At 42.3% G+C, this 12,672-nt stretch overlaps 1 protein-coding gene across 2 annotated transcripts in view; it reads left to right on the forward strand.

Moving 5' to 3' along the window:
- Positions 1-4,448, forward strand: part of ANO6 (anoctamin 6) — a 78,362-nt gene extending 73,914 nt beyond the window's left edge. For both annotated transcript variants that reach the window (XM_026072426.1, XM_026072427.1), the window contains one exon: positions 597-4,448. In XM_026072426.1, the coding sequence (XP_025928211.1) occupies positions 597-800 (204 nt within the window). In that variant the 3' untranslated portion in view covers positions 801-4,448. The remainder of the gene's footprint in view (positions 1-596) is intronic.
- Positions 4,449-12,672: the final 8,224 nt, after the last annotated feature.

Genomic DNA, 12,672 nt, shown 5'->3' on the forward strand with positions numbered 1-12,672 from the left:
GTAAAGACAGTCACTGAGAGAGGTGAGTCTTTAGACTTTGGTTAAAAAGCAATTACTCCTTTCTGTGCAGCTAGAATCTGGGCTTATGGAAAGATGGGAGTCAGTCCAAGATCAAGAATACTAGGTAAATATTAAATTATAAAATATATTTAGGGCCTGATCCAGAGGCTACCAAAGTCATCAGAAACACCTAAATTTTTAGAGCAGGGTTCTGATAGTGGAGAATGTTTATAGTCCCAGGGTCATTTGAACAAACCTGAAAAGGTTTTAAAAGAAACTGTAGTCACATATTTCCACAATGTGGGGGAAAAGGAAAGCACTGGGTACTAGGGTTCCCCCAAAGCAAGCAGAGAAGTCAGTGTTAAAATCAGGATTAGAAATCTGGAAATTCTTGCATATTAGTCTATTCTATTCTATTAATTCTTGTGATTATTCTATTCATTAGTCATTGCTGCTTTTTAAAATACTGTTCCACTATAATAGTTAGATATTGGTACTGGACTCAGAGTCTTAAGAAATAATGTGACATTTCATCTATAATAATAATAATGTCCTGTTCAGCCTGACTGACATTTTTTCATTTTCACCTTCCCCAGCATGTCATATACTTTGTGAAGTTTATTATTTCATACGCAATACCGGATGTATCACAGAAGACCAAGAGCAAGGTTAAACGAGAGAAATACCTAACACAGAAACTCTTGCATGAGAATGATCTCAAAGTTGTGACAAAAAGCATGGGGAAAATAGCCGGCAAAATTTTCAGAGTAGATAGCCCTTTCCGACCTAAAGCTGAATAAGTACTTTTTTATATGAAATAACAGTATTTAGCCAGCTTATACCTATCCACACATTACCAACAGCTAATCAAACACTTTGGATTAATTACCATTACTAAACACTGTTTCTTGAAACTGTCCCCTGCACATTTTCCTATTTCCCATAGGCAAATACAACCACTGAGACTCAGTGAAGAATTATCAATTTTTTTTAAGCAAACAGCTTTAGTATGACATACTTTTCTAACATGTGAGGATAAATATTATTTATCATCTTAAGAAGATGCAGGTTAATTCTGAAATGCATAGAGTACTTTCCACTTCATTTAGGCATTGGCTATTTGATCTGTTGTAGAACTTGACTAAAACTTTAAGAACCAGAATTGTTTTCTGTCAAGACTAACACCACTTCCTGTGAAGGAGTTTTGATCACACGATAAAGCAAACACCAAAAGTATAAAATGAAGAAGAAAATATGAAGGAAAAAGAAGGAAAATACAATTCAAAATCATGTTGCTAAGCTATTGCAATTGATATACTAAGCACTGTTGTGTGCTGCACTGAATTAGATATGCAGACTGGAATTTAAATGGATAATAAGATATTTCAGTTAATCATGGACTTGGATCCCAAGAAGCAGCAAGACTGGAAGCCCATCCTGTTCATCAATCTCTATGTAAACAGGAGAATTGCCTTTGAAATCAATGCATACAAACTGACATTACAGCACTCTGAGCAAGCAGAAAATCAGGTATTTTGTCCTTCCCTAGTCAATGTGCTTTCATTAGTTCACTTGGCCATTCTGTTCTGAATGAGTGTAGCCCTGAAGGTCTCTAACCTGTAACAGTGGTAAGTGTTAAAATTCTTTCCATGTACTAAATCAATATTTGTAGAGGGCTCTCTTTTGCATTTCTGCCACACCAGAGGCACCGTTCACTTCCTGGGTAGATTTCAACATGCAGAGAATGTGCAGCTGGACCTGTTGTGATACGATATTGTATGATGAATTGAATTTGGACATGACCGTGAATCTATTGAAACTTCAGATTGGAATAAACAATTTAACATGCCTTAACTGCGTTATGAAGCTCTAAATAACTAGGAGGATGTTAGAGATGTGGATAAATTTACTAGGGCCATCAGTCATCTTCAAATTAAACTGCATATCTCCTTGGTGATTTTGTGCATTACAGATTAAGCACGTATGTAGAGCTCCACTTTGAGTCTGCATCAGTGATCTTCCAGATTATTAACTTGCTTTGTCTTTTAATGGTTATAATGGACGAATTCCTACAAATCCTGAAAACAAAAATCACGTTAAAAAAGGCAAAAGTGTGTCTGTATTCTGTAAACCTGGTGATTACTGGTGGTTTTCTAATTTTGTACTCTTAAACTTAATTCATATACAGAATTTTTAGGCAGATTATTCATGTAGCTATTTACATATTATGAAGTTTGCAGAAACTAAGTAGCATTGATAAGGTGTACTTTATTCCATTAGTAATCAGAAAGAATCAAACATTTGAATTTTTTAGAAGAAGTTCAAAATAATGCTATGTACCTCAAGCCCATCCTTTGAAATGACATTCAAGCCTGAATAGACAGCACATGGCATGAGTTCTCTCTGTATTCATGATACACAAGCTTTCATTCAGCAAGACTTTGCAAAATGATTGCCTGGAAGAACATGAGAGGTTCAAAAATGAAGCTAAGGCTGAAAGATGAAAAAAAGGAAACTCACGGGTTCAGGAGAACACATTAGAGGCAGAATAAAAAACCAAGATAGACTGTAACTGTAAATGATTGCCAGCCAGAGCAGTGCTAGAACCAGCACTTCTTTTCACAGGAAATTCTACTCTCTGCCCTTTGTTTTGGTTTCCAGTCAGAATCACAGCTCCCAAGAATCAAATATAAATTTGGCAGATGGACAGACAAACACTCCTAACTTTCTAAACAGGACATAATTTCTTATCAAAGTATGTTACCCCAGTACTGATTTGACCTTTTCAGAACAAAATACCAAACTTCTTTTTAAAACAAAATTTTGTCCAAAAGACCATCTCATGGAACAATTCTATTTAAGTAGTCAGGATTTTCTTGTGCAAAATGAGTTCTGTTAGAAAGCCCAATCAGCTCCATGCAAACCTGGAGCTTTTGATTTTAGCTTTGTACTGCCACTTCCCCTGCTGCAGTAGTATTCAGCTAAGAGATTTCATTTTCCTATCAGTGATCACAGTGCCAAAGTGCCTTACACATCCTTTCAGGTGCAGTGTTGAAAGGCTGGGGCAGACAAGAAGGTATCCACACATACCAAGAAGGTATAGTGTGATAAAGGCAAAAAAAACCCAAAACCAACAACAGCAGGGAATGGACCATCTCAGGTAATTCTTTGGTCTTAAAGAAACACTTAGTGCCCTCTTTGACAGGTAAAGAGACTGGGAAACAAAGGAATTAAGTGCCTTGCTTGGGGTCACACTGCAAACAGTAACAAAGCTTAAGACTGGTTTTAAGGAGTGCCTGATTTTCTGTACCTTTTTGGTTCCTGCAGCCTCTCTCTTTGTCCCTTTCTACATCAGCTGGCAGCATGTCCTGAAGAGGGTGTTGGTCATCGAAAATATATATTCTTAGCTTTAAAATAGTGGTTAAAAAAAAAAAAAAACTTGCTACATCACCAAAGCATGAATCTGTATGAACTGGGATCCTCCTGTAATAAAATCCCAATCACCTTTAGGTGTGTGTCTACATTAGCATTTTTGTTCAGATCAGGAGTGTGTTTTTGAAACTAGTCTTCCACTTGTCCCACTTGCTGGGCCGTGGTTCACATCACAGCCTGGTCTCAGAGCACAGGAATGCATTCCTTTTAGCTGAAATTAAACCAGAAGATAGATACATTTTAGATGTGCACATAATTGTCTCTAACAGTCAACGGGCATATAGTCCACAGGTCTAAACCAGAGCTAGTGTGAAGAGAGCAGTGAGTACTGGGTGGGCATCAGCTCCTTAACATCAGCTTCTTGCTGTAGTGATTTGATTCTGATGTGCGATGCTACTTGCTAATGTAGCTGTAACCTTTAATTTCAGAAAGCATTATATCATACAGCACAGTTCTGAATGAGAGAGAAAAGAGGAAAACTACCAGAGTGCCTAATGATTGCATTTTTAGCAGTTTGATCTCTTAAGCTGTGCAATTTATGCAGGCTCTACCTCCAGCTGCTAAGATGCGCACTGGTTGTACACAGTGAGTTCTCCTCAGGTTCATCAGGATAAAATGCTTGGGGGGGCAGAAGCCAACATAAGAGTATTTGTAACTTTTTTTGGAGACTAGGTCACTTAAAGAACATTTAAAGATCCGCCTGAAGGGAAAATTAACATTTGTTTAAAACTGTGAATCAGTTTTACACGTTTTAGACTTTATATGTGGGCCAAACATGTATGTGTATATGTCTGTTGAAGTCGGGGTGAATTTGGGCTAGTGACTGTTTCATTGCCTTGGAGTAAGCTAAGAGGAACATAAATTACAGAACATTGCCACTGTTTTAGATTCTGTGTATGTTGATAAAAATCAGAGTGTAAGAATGTATAGTTTGTATTTTCTTCTAAGAACGTTTGCTATTAGTTTCTGAATATTAAGTTTTTTATATTTATTGTCATTAAATAAAGTTTATTTTAAAATAATAATACATCTGATGTTGATTAGCATTGTTTGTTTTTAGATGAATGATACTGCTGCTGCCAAATGCCACATTTAAATTCTTATAACATCAGCACTGTCTAATTTCCATATTCCTCCTCTTTTCAATTTTTTGCCATTAAACTGTGTTACTGCTGCTCAAATTTCTCTTCTGCTTTTTTGCTGCATCCTCTAGATGGGAGTCATTCCTTTCAACACCACGTTGATGACAAAGACAGGAAGGACCATTACGTTCTCCTACAAATTAACAGTTTAGATTTTTATACCCTTCCACTCCTATCATGATAAGGCCTGCATTATCTTTCAGAGTTGTGATTTATTTCTTCATCTGGATCCAGTCTGTAAGATGTTCCCACCTCCTGGCAGTCCAGCTTTTGTGTTCTGTCTCAAGGAACGCAGCCCAAGCAGCAAGCGCCTATTTGCAGCATGGTACATCTGTCCTCCACTGGGGAGGTGAAGGGCTTCATTTTGACTTAAAAGAGGTGACTGGCAGAATGCAACTAATTTTATTTTCAAACCTGACTCCATTTATCACTCTCTCTGTCTTGCCCTATCATCCATCCATCCAGTCATCTAATACTCTTCTACTCGGACTCTTCCTCTCTGCTTTGAGGAATCCCCTTTCTAAGGCTTAGAGAAAAGGGAGGTTTGAAAGCCATTTTGAACACAGGCCTTCTTTGCGTTGACTTTTTTCCTTTGGGATTCCCAAGATTTGTTTTAAGTGTAACTCTCTTGTAAGTGTAAGTGTAACTCTTCATTTGGATAACCAGTGTGTGCCAGATCAAAGCAAGCTGTACTGTGTTGCCTCTGGTACACCCTACCAGTTCATTTTACTCTGCCTGTACATCATAGGAGAGTTCAGCAAAGGTGTCCCCAAGAGAGTTTCACCATTTACACCACATCTGGATTTTTCTCTGTTATGCCCACCTATTGTTTCCAATACAGTAAATAAGCTGGCATTTCCTATGCAGGGAAGCAGGGCTGGTGGCTGCAAGCTTTATTTTTATTTGCATTTGTATGGACCTCAACCATGGATAAGTAACACGTACACAAAGCATTGAAAAGATGTGTATGCAGTCAGTCCTAGATAACCTTAACTTCCACATGCTTGGGGGCAATATTTGCCTCATAAGAAAATAATATATCTTAATAGCCTGCTAATAGTACTGCATTCTTTCCAGGAAAGTTGAAGAAATAGGATTTTATTTACAAGCTGGAAGTGCATCAAAACAAGAACCTTTTAAAGTTTTTTTCTGCAGTGTTTATTACATTCTTTGACACAATTATCCTTTAAAAGCAATGCTAATCTCTGGTATTAACATTAAATTTTATCAGTCAGCAGTGATGCAAGGAAATTAAATCACTTCTCTTGCTTTTTAAACCTATTCATTAATTTTCTAATTATTCCAAGCAGTCCTAGCACTGTAGCAACAGGATTACACAAGTGTATGCATGAACACATATTCTGTATCATCTTTCAAACACACACACGCGCACATGCACACGCATACATGTGCTCTGCCAACTATGAAGAATGTAACTCATGATGTCTCACAACGCAAGATGCTCTTTTCCAGTAAAGAAGAAAGTCTTCCATCCACTTGTATCAAGATGCATCATTCTATATAAACACATATGGTAATCTTCTAAATGCTGGCATGAAAGAGAAAGCACACAACATGCAAACCCTGGGCAATATCTCACCGAGTCCCATGGTGCAGCGAGCACAGGCCAGGCCATCATAAAAGCGAGAGTTTAGAGAAAAAAATAAAAAAAAGAAATCAAACTCAAATTCCTAAACTATACAAGATTAGGGAACTTGCAGTCAACTGTGATAACTGTGAGTACAGTATTTTATTTTTAAAATACCCAGTCAGCACCCTCGTGAGCCTCTCATTTGGCTGCTCCTGGGCGGACGTGGCCCAGTGTGGTGGTAAACAGGCGCTGCTGCTGCTGTGGCCACCCGCCGGCTCTCGCGTTGCCTCCCCGTTCCTGGGACCTGGTTCAGCTCCCGGGAAGCAGGCTCCTGTTACAGCCGCGTTGTGCTCATTCATGCAGTCATTTTCTAAACCAGTCGGGCTGCTCTGAGCGAACAGAATTACTCTTAAGCCCCTACGACCAAGTCGCTGCAAGATCTTTGTTTGCTTTTACTCTGTCCCCTGCCAGAGGCTGGAAAGTCAGGGACAAGTAGCGACAAACATCTCCAGCCCAGTGTGCAGCCCTGGTTATCCGCCCACGCCACCGAGGGTCGACAGCGTTGGGGGTTTGCCAGGTTCTCGGGTTTTGCGGCGCGTAAAGCAGGGGTGCCACCACGGGGTGAGCCAGGGGCTAAGGTTATCTGTCCCATGAAAACATTCAGGTGGCAGTGCCAGCGTAAGCAGGCCCGGCCCCCACCTCCTCCCAGGCGCCTTGGGCAGCCTGGTGCCAGCGTGCCTGTTTGGGCAGCTGCGTGCGGAGCAGGGAAGCCGGTGGGAAGCTGCGCAGGGAGCGGGGACAGCCGCCTTCGGCCACGCCACCAGCAGCCGCCGAGCCCCAGCCAAAGAGGGGCAAGTCTTGCGCTGCCTCCCCTCCCCAGCCCACAAAATCTACCAAAACGTGGCCAAATGTGCTCTGACCCCGCAATAATTTTTCCTGAATTAGGAGCAAGGAGAATTCCCGGGCTGTCAGAGCTGGCAGCCGCTGCGGGGCCCTGCTGCACCTCCGGAGGTCCCTGCACAACTGCAAGTGCGCTGGGCTTGCCTTGCACCCGCGTTCGGCCTGCCGCGTGTCCCCGCTCAGGGGCAGCGACTGCGCCTTGGTTTCAGCCGTCACCCCAGTCCAAGCGCACCGGCATGTCTAGGCAAGCCCCCTGCCTGGTCAGAACTTTTAACGGCGTGGCAAATCATATAGACTGCTAAAAATTGGCAGACTGGGCCCTAAACTATACTTTTAAACATAGTTTGGAAGAAAATGCAGCGCCCTTTTTTCTGAGTCAGCCAGTGCAAAATATAAGCCGGTGCCTGCCAACAGCGGGAGGCCGAGGACGTTCAGCGACTGTAACCTGCAGCGGGCTGCTGGCGGTTCGGGCACACGTGGCAGCAAACAGGACTTTTTGCAGGAGGTTTCGGTAGGAGGCAGAGGTCGGGGCTGAGGGGGAGAGCGGCTCCCTTGCAGCACCAGAGCGCCGGCGTTACAGCCCTGGCGGCTATTCCGGAATAACAGCTGGAAAATTCTTTCCGTATCTGCTGTTAATTAGTAACTACTTATTTAGATCTGGGAAAGGCAAACACTGCTTTGCCTCTCGCAGAGTGCAGTACTTCCGGATTAGTGCTCAGACCTATTGCAGCTCACAGCAATTTTCCTTTAGAGACACTAATGTATCTTTTCCTTCTCTCAAACAGGGACACACAGTAAAACACATTGCATAACATATTGCTGTTTCCACACACCACTACAAACAAATAAATAAATAAATAAAATGCTGCGTTTGTGCTCTTTGTAACTTAAAGCTTTAACTGGGAGGCATAGATCCAAAAAATAACCTGAGCAGATTTCTTTCCTTGCTGGTCTGCTCCCATATTTTTTCCCCAATGGGCTACAAGGAAAAAAAAAGTGTCACCATCCCCCAAGAGGAGCCATTAACAAATCCTTTCTTATCTTGCAGCTAAAGTAATGACATCTTATTGACAGCCCAGCAGAGCAAACAATGTCTTATTGAAAGCCTCAGTGCTGGAGGATTTGGGCTGTCCTCGAGGCTTGAGACCAGGTAGTAAAAACAGGTTTTGCTACTAAATCAAGGACAAGGGCTGCGCTGGCTCTCCCATGGCCCTTCGCAGTCCCAGAGCCGCAGAGCCGCGCGCCGCTCGCTGCGGCATCACCCGCGGTGCCAATAAAATCAAATGTGGGGACCCTGCTACAGGAAGGGTGCCCAAGGTAGAAAGCAGTTAAAGTCAGATCTGCAGTACATACGAGAGCTGCGCTGCAGCTTTTTCTCATGACTGTACATGACATATGGATGGGCCTGAGAATACAAATCCGTCTGTTTCTTACAACCCGTTTTAGCCTTATATGAATTTGCCAGGTATTTGCTAATTTTTGTCTCATGATTCTACCTTATCAAATTAATTGGATCAGCTGCAGGCATTTCTGAGGACTGAACTGAGATAGTGAACTGGGGTTTGTTTTTCATGATTGCGTAAGATCTTATTAAAATTATTAACGTACCTTTGATCTGTAAATAGATACTTCTTCACGTAGGCTCCTCTCAGCATCCTGGGGATAAGGCGATACTGTTGCAAACCAGATATCAGAATTAGGCCCATTGTATGTATATGGCATTGTAGAGCTGAAAATCAGTCAGACATAAAATGTAACCCTACCTCTCAAATTCTTCCAGGCAGCAGGGCGATGCAGACACAGACGTGCCGCAGAGCCGCAGCCCACGGTTTAAACCGAGCTGAGCCCCGGAGCATGCCATCCATCAGGCCCGTTGTGGAGAAGGCAGGAAACCACACGCTTTTTTACCTCCTCAATTTTGTTCTGGATCAGCGAGTCCAACTGGCTCCTCACCGGCCAGGCCGTTTCCGTTGCAGCGGCAGCGTGGTGGGAGCCCGGCTGAGCCGTCCTCACCCTCCAGCGGGACAAACCGCGGCTCCCGCAGCTCGGCCGCCTCGCCGGGACGCGGCCCGCTTTGCCCGTGCTTTCTCTCTCCGGAGGGGAGAAGCTATTCCTTTTGTTTATGTGTGTGTTTACAGAGCCCATGCATCACTTCTGTATGACACTAATACATAATGGACTGACAAGGCAGAATGCGAACATATATTAAGAAAGTGGTCAATTTATCGGTATTAAATTTAATAGATCTTAGATTAAATACTACATTTATTGCTGAGTAAACAAAGATTAATATTAAACCCTGTCTTTGCTAGAGCTGGAGCAGAGCCACATGTGATGTCCTCACTTGGGAGTATGCATCTTCAAAACGCTGCGGTGGGACCAGGAGGAGAGGGAAAAGGGGCAGGATTCAGGTCCCCAGAGGAAGCTGAGCACCACCACAGACTGCTAAGGAGCGAGGCTTCAGATCTGGGAAGGGACTTTATAGAGAGGCACTAACAAGGTTGTCCTTCTTCCCCCCAGCAAACAGCTGTCCCAGGGACAGTGCTTCCATTTTTCAGGTTTCCCTCTCCAGTCCAAGCTAAATTCTGAAGAAAAGAAAAGTTCACTAAATATTTAAATACTTTTTTAATAAAGAAAGAAAATCTTGCAATAACTAGGCAGGGCAATTCCGGTGGTTTTCTTTCCATTTTTGTTACTGTAGTTCCCAGCCATGGACATCAGTGGCTCCTCCTAAAGGATAATTCCTGTGCTAGAGGGCAAGGGATAGTCTGTGGACTCAGACAAGCAAACCCAAAGAGAGAGCCTTCAGCATGATGGGCTCTCCAGCTTCCATCGTCTCCACCCAGGAGACTGCTGGATAAGCACAACCGAAAACTCACTTTGACCCTGAAGTGGATTTATTTTCTCCTCTTCAGATTCAGGATTGTGCACATGACCTAATAAACATATTTTAATTTGTCTTGTTTTTAAAAAGATCAGGACCACACATTTCACCCACTTCTAAACCCTAGAATGAGTTAGATTTGGCAAAAAAAGCCTAAATCTTTGCTTGCTCCTGGTGTTCCTGGTTTTCACCTGGTCTTGCAAAGGAAGAGGCCACCTGCATTTGCAGCTTGTAGTTGATAGTCACAACAGCACCGGGGCAGCTCTTCTCCTCTGCCCCACACTGGTGGGCTCTCACGAGCTGGACATCCCAAAGCAGCAGCACATACGTAAAAATCCTGCACCATCAAATCTAAATCCCATATCTGGCCCCATCAGCCTTAGCCATAAGCCTAGACACTTACTGCTTTTTATCTCATGACCCTTGTTTGCTTTATCTTTCCACTGTGACAGGAGTTTCAGCTCTCTAAATACAAACATCCTCATTTGGTCTATCCATAATTAACCACTATTAATTTGCTTTCATTTCACAAATTAATCTCATAGTTCAACATGTACAAAATCCTACAAATTAATGCATCACTCTATGCACTTGTTTCACTTATTACTGTTGTCTGGCCTTAAACAGGATTTTGACTTGAAAAGTCAGGGTGTCCTGTATATAAACATTTTTGTTTATCCAGTGCTGGAAGGGTTAGAAAGTTGCAACCACATAGTTCGAAGTAATTTACTTCTCAAGAATCTCAAGCATTCAGTTCATAGGACTCCTTAAATCCAGGTTACCTAATAATTTATCCTGAGCCATCTTTCTAATATTTGAGTGGAAATATTACATTTGGTCGCAGTTTGTAAAACTGTTAAAGATGAGATAAGACTAATCAAATCTATTCGACAATTCCAACTGCAGCAGCCTAAGGTACATCACTGCTTTCTTGATGAAGACAAATAGCTTTCCAAAGAGGATATCTCATGCTCAGTACAGCCAAGTATTATGAACACCCCCACACTTTTTTTCTAGCAGAAACACTGCAGTTGCTTGCACTCTCCATTTCCAAAGCATCTTCCTAATTAATGGGGCATTTCCATGAGGAGCAAAGTTCTCCAGAAGTGTCTGGAAATATATTTTGCAGAACAGCCAAAAAGTCATTTTTGCTTTCATCTTCTCCAAGTGCCAGTTAATGTCATGGATGGTTTTGGAGCTGAGGGACTCAAAGAAAGACAGGCTGTGCTGCCTTCTAGGTCAAGAGCTAACAGCTCTATTAAGCCATGGTGGAACAGGACATTGGCATGGATTTTTATTTTCAGGAAAGAAAAACTGCACACAACCCTTCTAAACAAAGAAGATGATAATCACAATTATTAATGACCTGATGTTATGTTAAAAATATAAACAAAGCACCATTTACATGCATTTCTAAACTAATCATAACTAAAGAAAAACAGTTGTTTCACAACAAAACACACCAGTGACCTGGTGACTGGTAAACAGTTGTACGCCTCAGCCTTCAAGCATTAAGGACCCTCTCTCTAAAGTAATACAGAAATACGTAGTCCAAGGGGTTTTGGTTTTTTTACTTTTACTGTAAAAATTATGTTACTAAATGTCTTTAATGGCTGGGAAAACAAACTTTTCTTTGAGACTGTTATGTATCTTGATGCACGTGGAAGCCAGATCAAACATGACGCTGCCTCTGTGTCCTGTTCTCCAGATGCGTTTTGTGCACTCCTGGAGCCTGGTGGATAGTGCAACTACTTAAAAGCACAATGAGAAAAAATGGGCAGTGAGGGCAGAGGGAGAGACAAGCCAGAGGGCCAAGTTTCACCTAAATCAGCATGATAATCACATTTCTTTGTAGAACGTTGTCCTTAACGGAGGTTGTTCTTAGCTTGATCCTTAATAGAGGGGATAATAGCTGATGAGAACAACAGTCACAGGAGATATTTCTAGTCAGCTTTTGTTCATGTACTTGGCCAGTTTATGTGCAGCCTAAGGGTATAAATAGAGAGACTATAGAGGAGATTAACAGACTTTCTTTGCAGCAGGACTCATGTGCCAAAGCGATGACTCTATTAGCATTGCTTCCCCTGAAAGGTTTGTTTCCCTCCAGCCAGCACAAAGGCACCAGGCGCTTTCCTGAGGCTCCCTTTCCTCCTCTGAAGAGGAGCTCGACTTCACCTCTCAGAGCAGTTGCAAAGCTAGACACTTTGGGGTTTATACAGCCACCTAGGAAAGCCCAGCCCCATTTTCCACCTCCCATTTGCAGACTATCACCAGGGACAGGTTTTCTGTGGGGACTTTACTCCCCTGCAAGCTCCACATCGACAGAGCAGAGTCACTTTTAACTTTGACTTTATAACACTGAATATTATTTGATGAGTAGGAAGTTAATGATGACTTTGGCCTTTCAAGGGCCTATGATAAGAAGAGAATGTGTACAACATCTCCCTGGCACTGTCACACCAGCACCAGGTGATAGAGGTTGGGAAAACTGGGGAATTAAAGGCTGGCCTCACCTCCCCAAGTTTTAGACCTCTGGAGCACAGACATCGATATCTGAGCAAGTGACCCTGGGATCCCTTGGTAATTAACAGAGAAAAAAACAGGCACTTTTCAGGTGTGATCCCTCCAGTCTTTTTAATCCACATCAGGATGTGATGAATCACATCTAGAGGCAAGCAGGAACTAGCTCACTTGTCTGTATGTAACCAGATGAGGTTGCAGTT

Source organism: Apteryx rowi, unplaced genomic scaffold, assembly GCF_003343035.1.
Source record: "Apteryx rowi isolate R43461 unplaced genomic scaffold, aptRow1 scaffold_341, whole genome shotgun sequence".
NCBI lineage: Eukaryota > Metazoa > Chordata > Aves > Apterygiformes > Apterygidae > Apteryx > Apteryx rowi.